At 48.0% G+C, this 25,464-nt stretch overlaps 1 protein-coding gene across 1 annotated transcript in view; it reads right to left on the bottom strand.

Annotated features, from left to right (window-relative positions):
• LOC142765694 (hypoxia-inducible factor 1-alpha-like) overlaps positions 1-23,595 on the bottom strand; it is a 162,337-nt gene extending 138,742 nt beyond the window's left edge. Inside the window, exon 1 of the mRNA XM_075867141.1 lies at positions 23,220-23,595. Coding sequence (XP_075723256.1) covers positions 23,220-23,260 — 41 coding nt within the window. The 5' untranslated portion in view covers positions 23,261-23,595. The remainder of the gene's footprint in view (positions 1-23,219) is intronic.
• Positions 23,596-25,464: the final 1,869 nt, after the last annotated feature.

Here is a 25,464-nt window from a genome sequence, read left to right as displayed (position 1 = left end):
CCGGTTACGCTTCACCACCTTCATCTTTTAGACTTAATATTTGTAATCGGGTCACAAAGTTTCGTTCTTTCCTTCAAAACAAAACCGAAACGAAGCCACAAATGCGATCCGAGGCCCACAAGTACGAATACCGGGCAAATTTGTGTAGCTACCCATCATTACCATGGTGGCTGAACAACCGCAGTGCCAGAGTCCTCCCTAGTTTATTTTAGAAAACTCTATGCCAATGACAATTCCTTTGCAAGCTGCGGACTATCGCTGCTCTTTCACTTCTGAGGCGGAGGAGGTGGCCATTGCACTGGCAGTATCCCATCCAAACTCAAAACAAATAGTTACAGACTCTCGAAGAGCCTGCGAGAGCTATCTTGCAAGAGAAATCCCTCCATTGGCTAATAGACTTTTAAAATTCAGCATCAGGAACCGCGATCCTACCCCGAAACGTCTTATATGGACTCCGGGACATCAGGGTCTACAGGGTAATGAGGCTGCACATGCAGCGGCCCGCGTGCTTACTTCCCGGGAAACTCCCCGTACCCCTGATAGACCTGAACGTCCCACACCTTAAACACGGTTTCGAGAAATCAAAGAATACTACATTGAGAAACGCCGCTTGTATCCCGCACCAGCGAAGGGACTCTCGAAAACGGAGGAGCGCATCCTGCGGCGCCTACTGACAAATACGCTGCTCTGTCCAGCCATACTAAAATATTACGACCCAAAAACAAGTGGGCAGTGCCAGTACTGTGGGGAAGTGGCCAACACTTACCATATGGTCTGGGCCGGCCAAATGAACCCAAACTTAACCCCCTTTCCCAACCCCACCAAAGAGGACTGGGAGACGACCCTACTCAATAGCTCCACACTAGAGGAACAGCGAACTCTAGTGCAGCGGGCTCGGGTGGCGGCCTCGACTAATGACGTCCCGGACTAGGGATGTCAACCAGCCCGGTGGGGATAAGGGCTATCTGGCACAGCCAGCATCAATAAAGGTTTTTTTCCTCCTCCTTCACTTCTGCGTCCTTCAAAAGTGATACCAAACAAAATTGAAAAAACTGACGAAAACTTCGAAATTCTACTCGGAGTATGCGACTGTTCCGGTAAACGGAGTTTACTTCCTGCATTTTCAAACATTTGGCTGTGGTTTTGATGGAGTGTCAGTGCAACGGCGGCAGCATGCAAGCTGTGACGTTACAATCGCCGAGCCGCACAAGGGATGCACGTGTTTCTGTCCTCACCTTCCTTTTCTCCACCTCTCCTTTCATCCCCTCTCCTGCTTCCACAAAATCGTTGATGCTGTAATACCCCTGTCACACGGGCACCCGTGAAGACCGCTTAACTCCCTCGTCTTTACGACAACGAAGATGCGGTCGGTGTCACACGGCCACCCTTACGCAAACGAAGGTGAACGGAGCATTTCGCAAAGGACGTTCAACGATCTCCCTTCGCAGCGAAACGAGCTACTCTCGTCCTCAGCAGTCTAGAGGTCAGAGAAAAATTTCGAGCACTAAGTGGCCGCAGTGAAAGAATAATACATTTTAGCAATATTAAACGTCCTTTCGTTGTATTACTCATTCACAACGCGTGTTTGTTTACAATATTTACGCCCGCCAGAGTTCACTTACTCTCAACACCAATGCCCTACACACCGTGCCTCGCGAGTCGGGCCGGCCGGCGCCAGCCGATCAACGTCATTACCAGCGCAATATCGCACCACTTCCTCACGTCGTCCGCTGTGTCACTCATGGCTGAAGAACACAAAATGTGCGCTCACGAGGCAAGGAAGCATAAGAACTTTCGTACCGGGCATGTACACAGGCAACAAAACAACTAAAAGCACAATGTGGCCAACGTCACAGCAGCATTGCTACATTTAGCAAATGCGTTTTTATTTGAAATTATTTTTAATGGTTTGTTAGTCGCATACCTACTTAATAGTGCTTTTTTGTAAAAACCGCATAACGAGGATTCACAAAAAATCAATATGGATCAAATTAGAATACTTTTCCGAAAATCAAACAGCGCCAGCTGAGCCCCCTCGCGGCAACTGTTAGAACCTTGTCATTGCCGTGTGACACTGCCACAACTCCTTCTCCGTCGAACCCCCTAGGGGAGATTTGCGTTGACGGTGTTCAACGGAGTTTGGTGGTGGCCGTGTGACAGGGGTATAAGGGCCGTTCCACGCGCTTCCCGCACAGCCGCAACGCACGTGCCAGCACACCTGCCGCACCCAAGCAGAGGGTGAAAGAGCGTCGCCAATTGGCTTATTTGTCCCCCGCTTGCGTGCAGCAGGGGTCCCGGCACGTGCGTTGCGGCTGTGCTGGAAGCGCGTGGAACGGCCCTAAGGGCCTTTCCACGCGCTACCCGCACAGCCGCCACGCACGTGCCAGGACACTTGCCGCACACTAGCGGGTGGGGGAGGCGGGGGGGGGCAAATGAGCGAATCAGCGAAGCTCTTTCACCCTCCACTTGCAAGCGGCAGGGGTCTCAGCACGTGCGTTGCGGCTGTGCGGGTAGCGCGTCGAAAGGCCCTCGCCCCATCCTTCGTAAAATCTTGCCAAAAAAAAAAACGCATAAAACTGCACTGTTTTTCCCGTAGTTTCTGCTTGAAACGAAGGTTGTATCTGTCGATGTCAGGACCCAATCTTCCGATATGCTGGACTGTATACACTCACAATGGTCCGCGCATGCGCAGACACGCCGCCGCGCGGACCCTGAGAAAGAAAGATCGCCGCCACATTTCCTGTTTCTTGTATTAGCTCCTCGACGCGTCCAGCAGAGAAGCCGGACAGAACAGAGGGGGCGAGGAGAGAAGGAAGAGGTTAAGGCGAAGCCTCAATTAAAGCAGCACACAAGCGCTGTCGCTACTCTCCTAACGAGGCGCCCCGTGGTGGCCGGCGAAATAGAAAAAAAAATGCATCATAGGAAAAAAGGTGCGCCATTAGGAAACAGAACGGCGGAGCGGGGGGCCCTCGGGATACTTCTGGTACACTCTACTCAGGGGGGCGGAAGGAAGGGGGGGGGGGGGACTTGGTCCAGCACACGTGTGTATAAAAAGAAAAATATAGCAAAATAGAAGGCCGCGCGAAAAACTCTCGGTGGAGACTTTATACATTCCCCCTCCCCACACCACCACCACCAGTCCACCACCACAACGTGCTTCTCGCTACATACTCCATAACAAACATTCTGTGCGTGTGTTTCTGGGTACACGGCCGCCGCCGCCGCTACTGCGCATAACATGCGCGCATGTGTTCTCGCTTTTAAAATCGCCCGTGTGTTACCATAAGCGGAGGGCGGGCGGCCTTGCGCGTCGCCTGTGGCCGCGCTAGCAATCTTGCCGGACGGAACGCGAAGAGGAAACGCAGCGTGCAGGCGAGGTCGTATTCCAATCTCGAGTTTCAAAAGGGCGTCGAATAAATAACAATATCCGGGGTTCTAACAGGTCCCCGAAACCGCGATCTTTCGAAACGCGCCCTCATCTTTCTCTGATATACCAGCGCGTACAACACGCAGTACAGACGCTTTGAACCTTGTACCCTTCAGGTCTCGTTTGGATTGTTTCAAATTCTCTTTTTTTCCGCGTGTGGTGGAAATTTGGAACAAGCTTGATGGTGCATTGCGTAAACTGAACACTGTAGAGTTCGGGAAAAATTTTATGTGTTAGTCACATAAATTTGTGCGCACTATTGTTTGTTTCTGTGCTTTCGTTGATTTTTTCTGTACCCGCTCCTGCAATGTCCCAGGCATGGGACAGCAGTACTTGTAAATAAATAAATAAATAAATAAATAAATAAATAAATAAATAAATACGATTACGAGAGACGTCGCAATGGCGGGCGCAAGAAAGTTCGGACCTCCCCCCCCCCCCCCCCACCGATATAATTATTCAACGTGCACTTGGCGTCGCACAATATACACGGGCGTGTCTGGCATTTCGCCCCCGTCCAAATGTGACCACCACGGCCGTGATCGAACCAGCGACTTTCAGGTCAGCAAAAGGAAGGACGTCAAAGAAGAACATTTAAGCAAGTTCAGAAAGGTAACATTGCCGTGGATCACGGCTCTGCTTTCAATGTCACGTTCAGTTGGTTGTTAGAAGAGCAAGAAACAAAAGGTGGGGTGGGGGGGGGGGGGATGGATAAGATACCCTGGCTTTTAAGGATTCATTACAGTAAGATACTCGAATGCGAAATCACAGATACCCCCCCCCCCTGCCACCGTTAATGTCAAAAACCTGAGTCGTCATAACGCTGGACATTCTACAACGGCGGGACAGATTCGATTGAGTAAAAGTAAAAGTATACAGTGAGCTAGATGAAAGTGTGGGCCAGAGACCTTTTGGGCAGACTTCGCGCCTCGATAGGTAATAAGAAGTAAGCCCCCTCCATCGCTCCCTCCCTTTCTCTCTCTCTCCATCTTCCCGCCACAACGCCCTCGGTGCAAGCACGCCTATACGATCGCAGATGCACAGGTTGCCGATTCGGTTGCCTGCTGAACTGTACGCGGCAAAAACGTCAAGCGGTGCCTGAACATCATTACTCGCAAAAACAAGAATAAAGGAGACATACAAAAAAGCCAGTTTCACACGTATACGCGCTCACCAATCATGGACGGCCAGTATACCTGGAGTCGCCTCTTCAAAGCAGGCTTACACGCAACATCGCAGTAAAATAGGTGAGGGTTAAGTGATATAACGGGCGAGGTTTATGCTGATTCGCACCCTTGATTTTTAAAACTGGGCGCTTTTTTTTTTTTTTCATAACACGGCGCGGAACGCGTCCGACACCCTTACTGAAACGTTCCGTATGCGATGTCCAATAATTCCGTATGTTTCCGTAAGAATCTTATGAAAATATATGGAAAATATATGGGAAACATATGAATTCTTTATGGAAACAGATGGAATTATTGGACTCGCATACGGAACGTTTCACTAGGGACGGTTGTAAACACGGAGGAAGACGAGCGATCCACGACGCATGCGCGCTCAAGGGCCCGGATGTATAAGCGCACTTTAATTCGAGATTCCGTGTAACTCCGTACACCCGCATGTCGCAAGCTCTTCTCCCTCTCGCGCCTTATATACACGCACTTACCTCTAAGAAGCTCACGTAATACCTTCCGGAGTGCAAGTAGTATCACGGCCACGCTGGATTCATCCCAGCGGCCGTGGTAATAAGGTGGCGACGAGTGGGGGCAATCGCGCAAGAAAGAAAAAAAAAACTGCGTAGGTTCCGGGTAATTTCTTATGAAACACACACACACACATGCGCGCACACTCACACGTGGCGTGTTCAAGGTATACACACGCTCGCTGGGTATACGTGGAACCACACGCCATGTCCGTGAGACTCGCTGAGTTAATTGCGCACAGAGAAAATCCGAAAAGCGAGAATAAAGGTGGCCTGCCCGTGTAAATTCTATATAGATAGTGAGTGCTTACCAGCGCGAACGACAGGGCATGAGGGGACAGAAGAAGAGAAGAGACAGAGCGCTGATGTACAAGTCCCCTCCTGCCCTGTGGTTTGCGCTGGTAAGTACTCTTCTTTATCGTGTTATACGAACACGCCCAATCCTACCGTCTCTGTATAGATACGGTGGCATAGTTGACACCACATGCATCAGGGGCGTATAAGAAAAGTGATGAGTATACTTGTACTTGCCTTATGGTTTCAACCCTACAAACACTTCATCAACATCATCAACACATTCTCTCCAAACTCTTTACCACCATCTTCCCTTACCTATAACGTTGATGATGAATAAATACTTGTACTTCCCTTGTGGTTTCAAACCTACAAACGCTTCATCCTCATTACCATCAACACATTGTCTCAAAGTTCTTTATCACCATCGTCCCTTACCTAACGCTGAGTAGTAGGTCAGAAAATTGATTCAGGCCGACCTCTCGGCTTTTCTCTCGTAATAAACCTCTCCTTCATTAGGGTGGATGCTTCTGAGCACGTTCTGGGGCGGAAGGTGCGAAGACGGCGACAAAGCGAATTCGGGTGCCTTTCTCAGTCGTCTCCTTCAACATGGTTGCACCTGTCCACGTATGCGCAAAGGGGTCTTGCCTCGAAGGAGGCGCGGCCCCTTGCCGAAACGCCGGTTCCAGCGACACCCCGCGTTCGAAACATTTTCACATCCTTCAAACTTTCCATCTCTTCGTGAACTTCTGCATCATTAAGGGGCAAGGCACGTAGTATTGTCACCCACAGAGAGAGTTTTAGTACTGCGTACGCTGCGTACGTGGCGGCGTTGCGTACGTAAGGACGCAACGTTCTCCGTAGTGCGCATGCGCAGACCGCGACGCGCACGTATCGCATTACGTACGCAGCCGCTACGTACGCACGCATGAGATGCGTGCGTGCGTAAGTATGAGGTGATCGCGCCGCTCTCGGACAAGTTCGCGACAGCGCGAGACTTCGTTTTGCAAAATGGCGGCATCGAAGGCAAGCACCGACCGGCTCTGTGGCTTAAAATATGGCCATAATCTGGCTATAACACTTGGATTGGCTCACATTGGCTGTCAACAACACGTGCTTCTATTTTGATCTACCAGATGACGCAACACGCTCGTTACGTACGCGGGTACTACGGCGTACTAAAAGCCGATTAGTGGCAAACGACGCCACGTAACGCAAGGCGCTTGCGTGATGCGTACGTAGCACCATTCTGCAGTGCTAAAGCTCTCTAATGTCACCCACAGAGTGTCGCGGAATCGTGGCACACGAAATCGCCAGAACTCCGCAGCTGTTACAAGCACGCGCGCGGGAGCTCAAAGGAAATCCGACTCTGCAGGCGTGCGCTATAGGTGCACGGCCGAAATTCAAATGAGAAGATAAACGAGTTGCCGACTGCGCAACGGGCTTTGCCGCGTAACGCATCAAGGCCCACGCGTGAGAGACTCTCGAGGACACGTCGTGTATACCTGTGCCGATTCCCCGTATACCGATTCGCGGGCAAGGTGATGTGCACCGCATGTGCGAGCGAGCGGCGCACATGTAGCGCCACAGGACGTTCGCGACGACCGTTCCGTGCAAACTTTCCACTTGTATACGGATATGTATTATACCGATACAATGCACGGACACCGAAACGCACGCGCAGAGGCCAGCTTTGAAGGGAGACCACTCCCAAGTTGAAATACGAAACAGTGGTTTTAAATGGGATGTTTGTGCGCACAAATGTCTGTCTGTCTGTCTGTCTGTTCATCCGTCTGTCTGTCTGTCCGTCCGTCTGTTCATCTGTCTGTCCGTCTGCTCATCTGTCTGTCTGTCTGTCCGTCTGCTTGTCTGTCTGTCCGTCCGTCTGTTCATCCGTCTGTCTGTCCATCTGTCCGTCTGTCTGTTCATCCGTCTGTCTGTCCGTCCATCTGTTCATCTGTCTGTCCGTCTGCCCGTCTGTCCGTCCGTCTGCCCGTCTGTCTGTCTGTCTGTCCGTCCGTCCGTCCGCCTGTCTGTCTGTCCGTCTGTTCATCCGTCTGTCTGCCCGCCTGTCTGTCTCTGTCCGTTCGCCTGTCTGTCTGTGTCTGTCTGTCTGTCTGTCTGTGTCTGTCTGTCCGTCCGCCTGTCTGTCTGTGTCTGTCTGTCCGTCCGCCTGTCTGTCTGCCCGTCTGTCTGTCTGTGGTCTGTCTGTCTGTGTCTGTCTGTCTGTCTGTGTCTGTCTGTCTGTCTGTCTGTCCGTCCGTCCGTCCGTCCGTCCGTCTGTTCATCCGTCTGTCTGTCCGTCTGCCCGTCTCTCTGCCCGTCTGTCTGTCTGTCTGTCCGTCTGTATCCGTCCGTCTGCCTGTCCGTCCGTCTGTCTGGTGGCTAAGGTACTCGGCTGCTGACCCGCAGGTCGCGGGATCGAATCCCGGCTGCGGCGGCTGCATTTCCGATGGAGGCGGAAATGTTGTAGGCCCGCGTGCTCAGATTTGGGCGCACGCTTAAGAACCCCAGCGGGTCGAAATATATATATATATATATATATATATATATATATATATATATATATATATATATATATATATATATATATATATATATATATTTAACTACTCCCCGAATACTTCTTTTTTTCTTAGAGTGAACGGGCGTGAATGGGTAGGAGACCATCCTCAACTGACGTCCCTCGTACATGGACCAATCGAGAGCTTACCTCCTATAATGGCGTCATTTGAACAAACTGCTGGCGTCACGAATTGCGAAAAAAAAAGGAATGAATGAAAACGAGTTCGCTTTTGTTTCTTTTAATTCTTCGACGTTGTTTATGGAGCCCTTCATGAGGGAAGCCAAAGAGAGAAACTATTTCTCTCGTATATATTTATTGTTTTACAACACGAAAAGCACGCCCCCTAGCCAATCAAATGTTTCACATACAATACTACATAATCATAAAAAAATCCTGGGTTTTAACGTCACAGAACCACTAAATGACTGAGAGACGCAGTAGCGGTGGATGTCTCCGAAAATTTCCGATTACCTTGAGTTCTTTAGCGTGCACCTAAAGCTAAGTTAACAGGCTTCATGCGTTTTCGCCTCCGTCAAAAATGCGGCCACCGTGGTATAGGGATTCGATCCCGCGACCTGTGGGTCAGCAAGCAGTTGAGCATCATGACAACAAGACCACCACAACGGCTACAATATTACAGCAAGAGCGTAGAATTATTATTATTATTATTATTATTATTATTATTATTATTATTATTATTATTATTATTATTATTATTATTATTATTATTATCGTCGTCGTCGTGCCCCCTGGAGGGAAAGAACTCCTGCCAAGTTTCGGGCAAAAACCAAGATGTCTGTTAGTCATAACACGAAGCGTTGGTGACGATATTCGCGTGTTGGAAACAGCGAGCGGGGCCAGCGTAATTTGCAACGCACTCATGTATACAACCACTACGAGAGCTTCGTCGGCGCATTCTTAGAAGCCAATCTTCGACGACATCGACAAAACACGCAATTTTTTTTCCTTGGAACACCCGGCGTGGTTTAAAGGAACAGCGTGGTTTAAAGGAACGGCATGACTCAGCAATTACGTATAGCATGTACAGAGGGAGAGATCGTATTACAGGCGATGTTACAAAAAGGAGCGGGTATCAAAGCGCTAACGCTTACCATATCGAGACGACACGCCTTTCGCAGTTCCATGCGTGCATACATAGGCGACGACTGTGTGCGCATACTATACGCGGAGTTGGGCAATGATGCATACATTTCGGGGTCCTCCTATGAGAAGAAAAACATCGCCGCTATAGGGTGCTCGTACACATAACCACGATGCGACAGCGAGGACCGCTCGAGGCGTCGTACAAGAACACGCACACACACACACACACACACACACACACACACACACACACACACACACACACACACACACACACACACACACACACACACATCGTGAATATGCCGTTCGTGTTAGAGGACGCAACATCCGTTCCTGTATATATACGGGCGCATATCGCCACCCCCTCCCAGATGACGTAAACATAGTATCCATGAGATGCTGCATGTGCTGCCCGTGGAACGGTTTCTTGTTCCTAAGAAGAAGAAGAAGAAGAAAAAGAAAGAACGTCGCAGAGACATAAGCAGAGTGCAGTTGAATTTCCAACTCTACTTGGCAACTTCGGATATGATCTTGCGAGAAAAAAGTACAGTCATTGTATACACTACTACATCGCATTTGCATGCGTCGTCATGTTGCGATTTGCGCGGCAGAGAACCGACTGGGGAAAACCTCGTAGATAGATGGCATCACGTGTACTACAAGGAAAGCCGACTACTCATTAGCCGACTATTAGCAATAACTAACTATAACGATGAATGTTCACCACAACGAGGCAACTGCGTTTGTACGCAGGTTATGCAAATGCTGTACCTGTGCTGTTTAGTTTCCGCTAACGCCGAATAAAAAATTCAGGCGCACGCACGTATGCTCGGTACAAAACAATAATATAAATATCTGGGGTTCAACGTTCCAAATCCAGCGTCTCTCATGACTTTGAGAGACGCTGTAGTGGAGGGCTCCGAAAATTTTGACCACCTGGGGATTTTTAACGTGCGCCTAAATTTAAATCACCTAAATTTAAGTACACGGGCCTCACACGTTTCCCCTCCATCGAAAATGCAGCCACCGCAGCCGGGATTCGATCCCGCGACCTTTCGGTTTAGCAGCCGAGCGTCGTAACAACTATAGGCCACCGCGGCGGGGCTGTTCAGTACAGAAAGTATTTCAGCCCGTTTCGCGCGGAATTCCCGCACTTTTCGCATCACTTCCGCCAGAAGCACGCAGAAAACGTAACGTATACGTGCTATCAGACGCGTGTTTTTAGAATGCACAAGAAGCGGCGCCACGTTCTGACGTTTTGCATCGTCGTTAGTAGCCGCTACGTCGTAAACTCGACACAGCCGGGTCGAGTCGACTTGTCGAGCCGGTCGTTGGGATCGCGAAAGTTCCAGCGTGTGCCCCCCCACACCGACAAGACGTTAAGCCCTATAGAGAAAGGGGGGGGGGGGGTAGGCACTAAACAATTAAGGTGCTAGCACACTTCTACGCTATAGAAGGACACGCTCGCGACGCTTTTGTGCGCATGCGCGCAGGTTCCACAGAGTACAGCAGCCAAGAAAACAAAGGGGGAGGCTCCCAACTTGGCGGCCGCTTGCCTTGGACAAGGCAGTCGTCGAGCGGCGTAATTTACGCCGCCAACCCTTTCCCCTCTCTCAACCGTTGCACGCCGCAAAACAGAGCTGCACACTCCGACAATTGCATCACGAAGCGACGTAGAGAAGGCGGCGGGGGTGGGGGGGAGGGGAGGAGGCATAACGGTTAGAAACGCCGAGCGTCCCTGACCATGCCGTCCGATGCGCCGCTGGCCCGGGAACGACCTCTGTCGCGGCGCAACGCGTGCGTCAGACGTGTCCTGGCCTTCGCGCGAGCACGGTCGGAAGCCACCGATGCAACGGCGCCGACAGTCCTGTGGCATCCGTAGACCGCCCGTTCGAAGTGGTGCAATGGAACACTTAAAGAAAACCTCCTAAAATCCCTCTTCGAACTATATTTGTAGTTGCGGAGGCTTCTTCGCAGGTGGATGGCTGGTATAGTCAATCCGTGGACATGAGCGCCGGCAGGATTTTGTCTCGGGGGTTGCAAGTTTCTGGTGTGGCCTGAGGACCACACCAGAAACTGGTGTGAAACTGGTGTGGTGTGTGAAACTGGTGTGGGAGTTTCTGGTGTGGCCCTTTGAACGCCTCCCCCCCCCCCCCCCCATTCCCCATGCCGACGTCCATGCCCGTGGATTGGCATGGTAATTACACCAGGCTTCCATGCTAAAGGCCTGGGTTTTATTTCCACTCGAATCGAAGATTTTGTACACCCGTCACGCGGTGGAATTGTGCTCCACTGCTGATCCGCAGGTCGCGGGATCGAATCCCGGCCGCGGCGACCGCATCGTCAATGTAGGCGAAAATGCTTGACGGGCCAAGTGCTACAGGATTTAGGTGTTCCGGAAATTTCGACCAGGTGGTCCGAATTCCAGGAGCTCTTCATCCACTTCGGGGTATCTCACAAACACGTAGTGGTTTTCGGACGTTAAACCCTATTATTATTATTATTATTATTATTATTATTATTATTATTATTAAGGTGCACGTTAAAGAACCTTGCGAGGTCGAAAGCTCCGGAGCCCTTCCCTTACGGCTCCCCTCGTAATCATGTCGTGGCCTTGGCTTGTAATACCGCAACAATTAATATCACTGGCGGTCGACACAGCGCACAGGACGCGCACGAAAGAAACACCGGGGAATGCAGCATCACACAGCCGATCTGGCCATGTGCCACGCCCAGAGGAGAACGAGCCCGCGGCGCTGTGACTGAGTGCTCATTTAAAAATGATAATCACGTGTGATATGCGCACCGAGTACATATCCACGCGTTATACGATACAAAAAAATGTGAAAAAAAGTCATCCGTCGAAACGTGAGAGTGACAAAGTGAAACGATTCGCGTGTCAAAACGCATCGAATACCTTTTTTTTTTCTTGTATTATCATTTCACGAATCGAAATCGTGGTAATTTGGTAATCGCATTGTATATACTGTGGCTATATAGACTTTTTAGGTGTTTTGCCCTGTCACTAGTTCTGTACGGGTGACCAGAGCTTAGTCAAGCTGCGCAAGCACAGCTTTTTTTCTCTGGTCCCCTATTTTCGCAGTGACAATGCGCTGTATTGTCTGAAGCGAAAATAAAAATTTGATTTGATTGATTGACTAAAATACCCGGTTCTCACAAAGAATTTTGTCGCGGGATACGAAACAAGATCTCGATATTGGCCGATACGCCAGAGATATCTGTCGCGAATCGTCGCCTGCCTTGCTTTTTATTACTATGCAGTCGCAATGGCCGTTCTGCCTCGTCTGGCGTGCATATCGTGCGCGATTAACTGATTTCGCGTCGCCGTATTTGCTCGTGGCACATCTGTTATTATTATTTTTTCTTCGTCTTCTTCTGTCGCATAATTCTCGCCGTTTTGATTACTGATGTTCTTGACCCCCTTTCATGCAATATACACACACACACACACACACACACACACACACACGCACGCACGCACACGCACACACACACACACACACACACACACACACACACACACACACACACACACACACACACACACACACACACACACATGGGAGCCCGACTGACGACAAACCATTTTCATTTTCTGCCCCTTGCGCAACCATAACGAATACCGACGACGTTCGTATTCAAACGGGTCGCTGGTTATACGACGAGAGGGATAATTCCTGGCCGTGTCACCGTGCACATGCAGTGCGGCGCCCGTCAGAGATATGCATTCGAAACAAAAACGAGGCCACTCAAGAAGTGAACTGGAATATCGCAAGGCCGAAATGCCGCTGCGCACCACCAGCTGTAAGCGGGTCACGAGGCGCTGTTTGCGAGTACGATAGCCACGGTAAAATGTCCCTGCAACCTTCGCACCATAAAACTGATCACCCTCGATGAAACAAAGAGATAGGAAAAAAATATCACGAACACTCTTCGCCCACTGCGGCCCAGCGCGGGGGCGTGCCATGGATACAGGGAGTTAGTCTCGTCTGCATACGTAAAGATGGCTACCCAGCTCTACTGTATACCCCGCCACGGTGGTCTATAGTGATTATGGCGTTCCGAATGCTGACCCACAGGTTCGCGGGTTAGAATCCCGGCCACTGCGGGCGGGATTCTATACTCGAGGTTCGTCTACTTAAAATCTAGATGTACGCTCGAGAATTCCCGGGTGGTCAAAATTTTCGGAGCCCTACACTGCGGCGTCCCTTAACCTGCTCTACTCCGTATTACTCTACTCCATATTAACCAGCTTTACTCCGCATTACTCTACTCCGTATTAACCAGCTTTACTCCGTATTACTCTACTCCATGTTAACCAGCCCTACTCCGTATTACTGTACTCCGTATTAACCAGCTTTACTCCATATTACGGTACTCCGTATTAACCAGCTTTACTCCATATTACTCTACTCCATATTAATTAGCTCTACGCCGTATTAATCTACTCCGTATTAACCAGCTCTGCTCCGTACAGATGCTTATTAACGAGCGTAGTTCAAATGTACGGCCCCGCGGCGTTTGTCGTCGAGTTAATCCCAACGGTTCGTTAAAGTCCTTCTCAATCACTGGTTACGGCTATCCAAAAATCTCGATAACTGTTGGCCGCCCACGCGTTTCCATAGCGCTAAGTGAACCAGTGGTGAGAATAGAGGGTCTTAATTGTCCAATATCTGCTGCACACACACACACACACTATAAGAGATTTTTGCGCATACAAGACCAACGAACATGTCGGTTTCGCCGAGCCACAGACAGCTTTGCCTTGAAAGGCAACAGTGCTGCCAGTATGCCGGTAAATACGGTAGACCAGAAAGCCAACGTTCACATATCGCGGAAGAGTCAGGGAGGGTTCCACTCAAGACCACCGAGTGAGACACTGCGAAGAAGCACGCAGCCTGTGGCTCCCTCGGAATATCCTCGAAAGAAGTTCTCGGCGATTAGGCTACAATCTACCTCGCGAGCGCGTCGCTTCTCGTAAGATAAGTGGTTAGAGCACGTACCGATAACCCCCGCCAGGCTAACTCCTATACTCAGCCGATGGCCTTGTCTGCGGCTCTGTGACACCCTGCATTCGCTTCAGCGGCGCAGCAATGACGTTGTCGTCGCCTTGAGTGGCCACTAGTGTCATGGCGAGAGCTGACCTCCCAAGCTATAGTAATATTCGGCCCTTACGAGTAAGTTTAAATTGTTTTCTTTTAAGGGGCATAATTTGCACTCCAGTAATATTATCCATACTCCCAGGGTTTAAATAAAAGTCGTTTCCACTCATTCATTTCCAGGGTTTCTTACGCATTCGCCTAAGACAAAGGCGGAAACCATCTCCTTTTGCCTCACAGTCGATGTGTTGACCCTTCCCCACACCCCCTTGCGAAAGCTTTCTGAGCCTAACGTGGTTCTGCATTGCCTCCGAGACTGTAGGCACCGCAAGCTTCCTGCCCACCTCGCCTGGTTTCGGACGGCCTCCGTGATCGGCCCATTTGCGAACAAGCGACGATGCCAAACGTGATCGCATGACGTCAATCGTCGTGTGACGTCCCCAATTTCGACGATCCGCGCGTCATTTTTTTTTTTCAATCAATCGCGTTGACGTCAACGGTCGATCAGTTCGCTATCGACGAAGCATCCAATGCTTTCGCGTAAACGCCTCCTTGCGCTTGCACCTGAAGTTCTGGCCAGTTTTAGAAAATAAGCCGACGCACTCCATACGACAACGCGACCTAATACACGTTGCTAGGTGTAACGTATGAAGAAAATCACAGTAATTATGACGTTCTTAATTGCTTAATTAGGCAAGACTAATTCATCGACTCCCAATGTAATAAAGCCTGGGAACAATTCCAACGGAAAAGTTGAAAATCCGTTTTCAAAACGTCAGGAGGCATTGTTCTTCAACTCTATAGCGCTGCTATAGCCCGATGCGGCATTGTCGAACGCACCTGCGGACAGGTTTCGATCTCCACGCAGACGCCCTTCGTTATATACGCAGTGAGCTCGCGACACTGGGGACGCGGGCCTCCTCGCTTTCGCGACGACGGATTTAATTACAGCCTACGACATAAGTGTAAAAAAAAGTTTCATACCATCGCGTCACGTGATACAACGTCACGCAAGAACACCCCATCTCCTCCTTCTCCTGTCCGATCGAATCGCAAACGACAAGAAGAGTTGCAAAGACAGCCCCGTACACTAACATGATAGGTAAAGGGGGCGCTACGACAAACCTTCACCCCTGAAGGGAAACCATGAGCATGCTTATGCAACTCCACACACACATTCGAAGCTTTTTACAGTATGGTTCAACCCCCCCCCCCCCCAAAAAAAAAAATTATGGATATGCCCTTAGCCACAGTGTTAGTAGTATGCCCTTGCGTCTTATTATCATCAAGGGCGGCGCCAGGATTTTTTTCTCTGAGGGGCACACACAATTGTGTTCCTTCAGGGGGGCACAGGGAGGCACAGAAGGTATGCGTTGTGTTTTTATGCTCTTTCTTGGGAAACTGGGGCGGGGATGATATTTAGGGGAGGGGGAGAATCCAGCCCACCCGTGCCTCCTACTAGAACTGCCCCAGATAAACTACACGGTGACTCTGGGACGTTAAAACTTGACAATATTCATCACTAAACCAACAAGCCCATTCTTACATCCTTTCTTTCAAAGGTGGATGGAAGCAACGGCAAACCCCAGCCTCGCTACAAGAGGGTTCGCGCGCAAATTTTCACGAACTGCTTCGATTCATCGACACGCGAGCACGAAGCACAGAAGGGGAGCCGTTGTTCTTCTCCCGAGCTCCAAAATGCACGGCAGCGGAAAGCGGAAGCCTGTAACGCCACAGCGGGCGTTTCCAGGAATAGAAGTGAGCACGCCGTTTCCTTTTTCTTTCCGTTTTTTTTTTCTTTTTGCAGCACAGCTCATGACGCAAGACCAGTGATGGACGGCATCTGCAGCATCCCATCCGCACTGGCGTTCGGCGGAGCTGAGGCCGATTAGTGCCAACCACTTCCTGTCGGTTATATAGTCATGCATAATCTCTAGCGCGCAAGGAATGGTTGCATAACAAACGAACAAAAGCGGGGGGGGGGGGGAGAGAAAAATCGAAGGACTAAACAGCTCGAGCCTTGCAGAGAGAGATGTACGGAATGCGGTCAAGAAAAGAAATTTCGAGACTTAAGATGGAGACACGGTGATAAAGGATACGCGATAGTTTCAATGACGTCCTGAACCCTACACGGTGGGTATGCGAAGACGTCGCGGGAGCGGGGAACCGAACCAGCGACCTATAGCCTTCTAGCAGGAAATGGGGGGGGGGGGGAGAGAAAACGGTAAGGGCCGAAATTTCGAGCTTCGGCGCCGTGTCTTACACGACATACCGCGATGAACGGTTGCCAAGGGCTCAGTCGCACGAAACAGCTATTTCTATCGGTAATTGCACTGCGTAGCTATTTTAATGTTACTATATTACTTGTTGCATTTAAATAGCTACAGAACGAACTTCAATTTAACGAAATTCTCGATATAACAAAAGAAATTGCCGATATAATTAACTTCGTTATATAGAGGCTAACTGTATTCAGTACTTTCGACTGGCTGGCAATTGCTGATGCTTTCAGCAGTATATACGTGAAGCCTAGTGAAACATATTATGAAATACAAGTTTTTTTTTTTTTAAGCTCGTATGTATGTCTCCCATTTACCACCATGCATTGTGTGCGTGGACGGCCTTGTTTGTTCCCACATTTCACTTTGGCTGGTACTCATTCTTCGTAGCTCACGTCACAGGATCAAAAATAAAATAGTAGTCCGCCATGTCAAATTTAAGCGAAAACAAATGGGTCTTAAGAATGCCGTGACCAGGATTGTCATTTTAAAACAGTGACACTTTGCCAAGTTACCACTCTTGTTTTCAAACTAGTATCATCAGCGTATTAGAATTTATCACTACAATTCGCTCTACTTTGCACCACATCGCTACTATCTTTATCCACTATTAATTATGTTTAAAACACAGGACTACTACACGAACACTAGTCACATCGGTGCCAACTTCTCAACATTTTTTTGCATGCCGCATGCGAATTTCCCTTATTTTACCACGCAACTTTCACAGACAGCTTTTCCTAACCTCACTTCAATCTAAGCGGATCGTCAGAATGCCAGTTTGAATGCGTAAGTGCTTAGCGATTCACTAGCGATGAAGTTTGTTAACTGGTCAATGACGAATTTGACTTCCCAGTGAATGACTGCCACTTCAAGTAATACAGCTTAATGGGTATCATGTCCATTAATAAATCGTGCCCTATGAAACAAGCTAGCCTTTACAACTTTGCAATATTCAGACATTAAAAAATAAATTTAAAGAAAGACTAGTAAATTGACTTTTAAATTCATTTTCCCTCTTTCAATTCACTACCAACACAAGAACATATCTCTACTAGTGACACTGAACGGTCTCCCAATTTGTCAATGAGATGCTTTCCTCACACACTATTTAGAGAACAACAGACATGAACGATTTAAATGTTTAACTCATCAATTCCTCACAACTACTTCGCATAGATTGGTACCTAATAACTCATGGATAGAACGTGATTTTTTTTTAAGTATAATGTCTGCTATGAGCAGTAATAAACACGTAACATCACTGTAGATGTGGCCGTTAAAGGTATTGTTTCCTCTAATGTAAGTGCTAGAGTCAAAGTTATGCCTCTACAACCCAAACTGTACATGCGGAAAATGAAAAGATATGAAATACTTGTACCTGAATACTCACGTTCCAATGTGAAAGTACAGCACATTAACAATGAAGGTAGCACGGATAATCTAACGACACATTGGCCTCTGTGCTGACAGCACACCTTTCCAAACATTCCTTTTAGAACATCCCTGCTCCTTCATCAGTAAACATTTCACTGCGACTCCTTGAACTACATTGTCTTGTTGATAAAGTGAACAAGTATAGACACAACTAACTACTTTGCATGCAAGTTCGCTGTAACAAGTGACCACATAAAAAAAAAAGAAAACCAAATCTGCTTTCTTTAGCGAGCCAGTTTAGATGTTCATAGATCAATACCATGCACTAGTACTGGGAAAACGTGTCACAGAGTATATTAGAATGTTCTTGTCCTTTTCTCAATAAAATTATGAAAGTCGTGACAAAGAGTGCCAAACTTTACAAAATATTTCATTCACAGAATTTGTCACAGTCACTTGAGGAAGCTTTATCACCTTTACTAACTTTGTTATCTACTGGTGATACCAAAATCACTCTACCATATTTGCCAAAAGCACTGAGTGCTTTTCGTAGAGATGGTAGAGCGCTTTTGTGGTAGAGTGTATCTCTACCAGAAGAGATGAATTCTACGCATTCTAAAAAAAAATGGTAGAATGCGCATTCACCTAAGATATCTTAGGTGCGAAGCTCCTTAAGGCGTGGGTTCGTCGACCGTAGTTGTCTGTCGTAGCCAACCCCAATACGCCAAATGTTCACTAGATGGCGCTTGCATTGCTATTACTCTATTTGATCACTAGATGGCGCGGAGGCACACGCTGTGTTTGAGATGTTTCGATAAACAGACAGCCAGACCGACAGACGGACGGCCGAACAGACGATTCACACTTTACCAATGAAACACTCCGAAGCTTCGCCCCACTTGTCATCATTCACTCCATGAGATGCTGTGATTTTTTTTTTCATTGCCAAATTGACAACTCATGCGACAGTACTGCAGACAAATGGGCAGTGTTCATGACTTTTATAGTTCAATATACTCAGTTTTTAAGGGACAAATCACAGAAACTAATAATTACACTTAACAACAAATTATAAATGTGATATACTTTTGCGAGAAAATAATGATGAAAATTTTACTTTCTCAAAATGGCATTAAGTTCTTTTTTTATTTTCTTCTTTGTTTCGCTTCTCGTCCCTGTTAGGGTTCACAAACTTTCATGAATGTCTGTCTTCATCGAACTGCTGCACTATCACATGACTCAAGCTGCTCAAAATCAGCAGCTTGCATCAAATAAACTCTGTACGTAAGATGACTCTCAAGTAAATTCACTCGGCATCAAAAGTTTAGAGACCACGAGACAAAATAAAAAATATATAAATACTCTAACTGCTTCAACAGACAGCCTTGAATTTAAATATCTCGTCTGTTCAAAAACACCCTAACACGCACCGGGTAGTTCGGCTGAATACAGTCTCAAATTAGTGAGAATTTGAACGTTTTCTCAAACCTAGTGGTCTCCAATACTTTGGAGGCTGACTGTACATGCGCAAGAATTCCCTAAAAGTCAGCTATCACGTTTGCCAAAGAAAGCTAAATGGAAACTCTCTATAGTTCACGCTATCTCAAGAAAAGTATGGCATTAGTATCTTTTTAATCAGCCGACTCGGAAGTCCATCATGGAAAAGTATAATGCACATGCAGGAGGAGTCATCTCCAGCAAGCTTTCACTCAAGCCAAAGAGAGCTAATTATTGATGTGTCATACAAGATCGAACAAAATATCATAACTGATTCTCTCGGTGAAGTGGCTTAAAAGGACACTAAAGTACAACATTATATTGGTTTAGATTGATAAATATTCAATTGGGAACTACTATGCCATTGCCTTCACCACCGCAAGTTTTTTAATGGAGAAGAAAAACAAATCAAAGTACTCTTCAATGGAGATTCCTTCTTCACGAAGGAATCTCCACGCATGACATCCCGAATTTCAAATTGTGTTTATCGTATTTTGGCGACACCGGCCCAACAAAGCTTCCTGAAAGCTCTCAAATGACAATGTACCTTATTTTCATGGAACGGGAACTAAGTGGACCCTACTAGGCGTTGTCGAAATCTGTGACGTCATGGCGTTTGGTATGGATATGTCAAGGTGGCGTTAACAACCACAATATATTTTTCCTTGTCTTCATACTTATTGAGTATCTTGTCGTTTTTGAGTATCATGAAAGAGTAATGTACTACCCTGAAAAAAAATGCTTTGATTTTATTTAAACATCTCTTTAAATATGGCACATGAAAATGCATAAAAGTGAGAAAATTCAGGCAGAAACAATGACTTGGCATTTGCCTATGCTTCAGACCTTTACTACAATGTTTCAAATGAAGCAGATCATTTGTTAAAGTGATACGTTTAAAATATTTTGACCTCTAACTAAATAATGACATATATTTTTATGGTACGTGTTTTATTTCGAAAGGTTCTAGGCCCCTTACGTCTCAAATAAAACACTACAGGTCTATTAGCATGAAATTCTGCCTGTGGAATAAAATGGATAAAGGGCCAGCCAACCTTAATGACTGATTCTCTTATGTACGTTATGATTTTGCGCTACAACACCTGAAATAATGCTGACTACTTTACATTCTCTAATGTTACATTAGTTTTTGTCAGTTGGTGGTGGACACATGCTGTAGTTGTTCTTACAACTACAACAAGCAGCTTCTCACGACTGCAATCGAGGCACTCAAAACAACCATATCAATATGTGGTATGTCACAGCACTGCCACTAGACCAAGAAAGATCATACATGAAAAGTCATCACAGCTGAACAGGAAGGGACGGTAAATGTTTGTGGCTCGACATTTTAATTGAAAAACGCCCTTTTCTCGGGGTAACTATACCAACATACTGCTACGTACTGTCACTGGTATTTGCACCAACTGCGCTTACAACCATGGTTATTTTTTCAAAACAGTTAGACTAGAATTCACTACCCCAAGGTATCTTCAGGACTGAAAATTTTGCTGCACCACTAGAAAATCATCCCTTTGGTGTTTAATGTTCAGATGTGTTATAATATTGTTGCTGTTTCACAGACATGTGGTCACAGTGTATTAACGTGTGTGTGTGTTTTCTGCAATCGAATTCGTTCTTTCTTCTTCTTGCTGTTTCAATTCGCTCACACACCTCCTGCTTGGACCAAGATAACATGTCTGCAGTATGGCTACGTAATAAGAACAATTAACAAAGCGTACTGCCAATGTAAGCTACGCATCGGTAAACAGAAAAAAAATGAAACCATGAAAATTGTCGAACAGCGATTCTGTAGGCGTGCAAGTCTGTGAGAGGGTAGAGACTAGTACCGGTGTCGCACAATGAACTCCTGATTAGCCTCAAACCCGATTGTGGATAAAGCTTCACAGCAGGGACGGGCTCCTGTTTGCAGTTGACGTGGAGGAGTCAATCATGATAAAAAAAAATCGCTATGAATCAGGTCCGATCGCGATTGAAAGTGAGACCGGTGCAGGCCAGTTTCCTCTCATTTCGAACATCATCAATATCAACTTCATTACAATGCCAAGTGGGCACACCAGCATTCGGCCTTATCAAAATCATCTCGACGACATCGCCATCATTTCACAAGGGAGCCAATCACTGTTGAGCAATTTGGCAATGCAACGTATGAGAAGACTGGTATTGTAAACTATAGCTGTGCTGTAAAAGGGGCACTCTTCGAAAAACAATGCACGACAGTGAATTAATTGGCTCTCACGACAAACTCATTGTGAGCAGCGAGTGTGTCGCCACATAGAAATGCCTACTTAATCAGCAGCTCCGATTGGCGGAGAGAGCCGAGTTCAACAACCTCTCCCACAGCTGTTTTCAGCGGCGCTGGGGTGTCGCAGAGTGCAAGGAGCTCTGTCACACTTTCGAGTGGACGTGACGAACTGGCGCGCCGTGTCTAGGCAACCGATTGGGCGAAAAACTGTCCGCGTCGATTTAAATGAGTGGCAGGTAAGCAACGGACATTACAGGAATGTATTCGTGGAGAATCTTTTTTTGGACACTGCGCGTATTTCTGCCCCTCCCCCAGATAAGAACGAACACTCGCAAGCTGAGATGATCAGATAAGGCAACCGACGGAGGCGAGTTTTATCTCTCAAACTCGAAACACTTCACAACGTGCAGTAGTAGCGCGAGTGAAGTGCGATCTCGTAACCAATAACATAGAAAAAAAAAAATGAATGGACCGCTGAGTAGAGCTAAGTGTCTAACGACAATTGCTGCTCATTAGGCACGATTAACTCGAGGACACTGTGTGAATCCCTTTAGGGTTTGTGATAACGGTGGCTAACGCAAAAAAAAAGAAAAGCTACCTCTACGCTCTGGAATCAGCGGTATTCCAAGCTTACGCAACAATCATGGAACACTTCACGCCACCTATCATTCCTTGTCGTAGCGCAGGTGTAGTTCGATTGCGTTGCCATTAAAACAGGAAATGAATGGATCGACGAGCACGACCGATCGAGTGCCTAAAAGTTTCAACGACAATTTTCTGGTCATTAAGCGCGACTCGGGGAAACTGGATTTCCTTAGGGTTCGTGATAACGGTTCGTCGCGCAAAAAATTATCTACCTCCGCGCTCAGGATTAGCTAGCTGTAGCAAAAAGTGCGGTCTCTCCGACGTGGTTACTAAGCGCTTTTCGAATTATGACGAATTACTGAAAGGCTGTGCAGGACGGTCGTAAAGATGACCGTACCACCGCTGCGCAAGAACGCGAGGGATATTGCGTAGTCCCGAAGATACCCAGAAGAGACTGAAACTGGAGCAACCTAACAGTCTCGAATTGCGAATGTCCTTGGGAAAAACGCGAGGCGACGGCGGATCACTGCTGATGTGGATGATACTAAAGGCCGGGCACAATTTGCCTGCCCAAGCAGACTGGCGCCGGCGAGCGATAGCTAGGGGCGCCAGGCCGACAGCGAAACGAGAGTCACTCGAAAATCCAGTTGGCGAGAGTCGATCGAACCCAGCACCCGCCCCTGTAGGCGCTCGGACTCGTCGCCTCGAGCGCATGACGACAAGCGCGGAACGACAGATTATGTCACACACGCGGACCAGACTATTCCACGCGCGCGCTGTCGGAGGCAGCGCACAGACACTCCGCAAACAGCTGTTCGGAGTGGTTAGGTAGTTATCCAGGAAGTGGCGGGGGGCCACCGTCAAAAGCGCCGCTGGCGTCAACGGTGGCTGCTTGCGAGCTCGTCGTGTCCCTAAAAAAGCCTCTCTCATCGAGGAATGCGAGCAAGTAGAAAAAAGGTTCGCGATTAGGCCTAGTTAAGAGTACGGGAAACTTACCGTCGCTCCTTGGGAGCGCTTGCCACTTTGGCAGCACACATCCCGGTGGCGGGTCGCTTCAGCAGGGCTCGCCGATCGTCGAGAAAGTCGCACGCAGTCTCAGGACACTGCCGAGGATTGCATGCAGATTCCGGGATCTCCACGATTCGACAAATGTTGGCGACTTGACGACGCACGACGGGGAATAAAAAAAAAAACACGAACGATGTACGCGAGTCGGTCGGCACCGGCACCGGAAACTTCACATCGGCAACACGGCGATCACCACTTGACCACGCAGATTTTCGCTGGTTTCGCAGACGACATGAAGCACGCACAACATCCCTCGGGGAAACGTACGGGCCGCAAAGTAATCCCTGCTTTTCCTCGAGGGCGCGCCACCTGTAAGCGCGCGCCGCGGGAATCTGAGATAGACGGTGGCGCCACATGGCCGCCGTCGCGAGAACCGCAGGCACGTGAACTGGTTTTTCTCTGTTCTTTTGTGAAGCGTATCGCGCGTGCGACAAAAAATAAAAAAAAAAAAGCTCGTTTTCGGTCGCGGCGCCCGTCGGGCTCTTCGTCCCTGCGGCAGGGAAGCCGGTTCGCGGCCGATAAAGAGAAGCGTACGCGCTGGCACCGGGAGAACAGTGCATCCCGGAGACCATCGCACGACGACGCTTTGCACAGAGCTCCACGTCAGTGTAGCACTGTTTCGAGATCGAACATCTGGCGTCGGGCTCTGCCGGAATTGAAACACCTCAGAGGGAAGAAAACGCTATCTCCAAGAGTCCAAGGCTGTATACTAGGAACATACGCGGCAATAAAAAATAATGTTGAAAATGAGTCGCGCAGTACAATAATACCGGCAAAATATGCCGCAAAATAACGTTCCAAATTCCAATAGTACGCTCAGGCGAACGCGTTTGAGTTGCGTACCTATCACAAGAACAACAAATTGATCTTTATGAGAGCTTTTCCTATTTATTTATTTATTTATTTATTTATTTATTTATTTATTTGATGCTATGAAGAATGATTCACTTCGCTGTACAACCCTCGTCAGGTCAGCTTGAAACATTTCAAAATACCAAATATAAAATAGGTTTCACGACTTTCGAAGTTTACTTTCATTGCGTGCGACGGTGGGAAAGAGCTAACGCAGACTACGCGCACATAATTGCCTTCGTTCACTGGTTATTCAACGTATCGTAAATGTCCTGCGTGCCTGCAATAAAAATGGCAGCAGAGCGAAAATTTTAGATGTTGGCGAGTGTAGCATATTTTGCATTCAAGACACGTTAGCCTTCAATGTGTCGCCATTTATTGCCGGTAATCCGCGCCACATCATTATCATCATCATCAGCCTGGCTACGCCCACTGCAAGGCACAACCTTGCAAGGCAAGAAATACGCGGGCTACCGTGATAACAGATTCGCAAGAGGCGTGTAGAAGATACATGAACAGAATGATTGGAAAGGCAGCACTACATGTCTTAAAAAGCAGCATGGTGGACGAAACAACCATTCTTCAGACACCGGGACATGAGTCTCTCGCTGGAAACCAGGCGGCGCACGCCGCGACTTGAGATCATGTGCGCCGAGCCATCTCCGACACACTGGGATCACGCACCGACGACTGTCATGACGCTCGTGAGCGCATACTGAAGAAGTACGCAGACATTTTGGCACGCTACAGGAAGCAGTTGAAGAGGTACCCGCCAGCACAGGAGAGTCTGAGTAGGGAACAAGCGATGGCATGGAAAAGACAAGCCGGAACTCACCCGTACGGAACATTGATGCACGCTATGTATCCGGGAACGTTCAGGCGGGGACTGCAATTTTTGCCCTCCGGACACGCGCAACACTCTGCGCCACATGGTGTTGGAGTGTCCCAACAATCCGGACATATCACCGTCGTCACCGCCAAGTGCAAACGAAAAGAAAGAAACGGATAAAGAGGAAGGATTCGAAGACCAGGGGGAGGCTTTGCTGGTGACTCAAGACCCTGACAACCAGCTACGATTGGTGAACCGGGCTCGAGCGGCGGTAGCGAGCCATGGCTACCTGGACTGAGGAGGCCACCCACCTTAGCGCTGAAGTACAAAGAGCCTGGTCCAAATAAAGTTCACTTCATTCATTCATTCTCCCATGGTTTAGCAATCAACTCGGTCTTGTGCTTTATGCTGCCACGTTACACTTGCGAACGTTTAATCTCATTGGCCCACCTGACTTTCTGTCTCCCCTTCGTGCGCTTGCCTTCTCTGGGA

This window comes from Rhipicephalus microplus, chromosome 6, assembly GCF_043290135.1.
Source record: "Rhipicephalus microplus isolate Deutch F79 chromosome 6, USDA_Rmic, whole genome shotgun sequence".
Lineage (NCBI taxonomy): Eukaryota > Metazoa > Arthropoda > Arachnida > Ixodida > Ixodidae > Rhipicephalus > Rhipicephalus microplus.
Note: the sequence above shows the minus strand (reverse complement) of the source record. Positions and strands in the feature narration are given on the sequence as shown.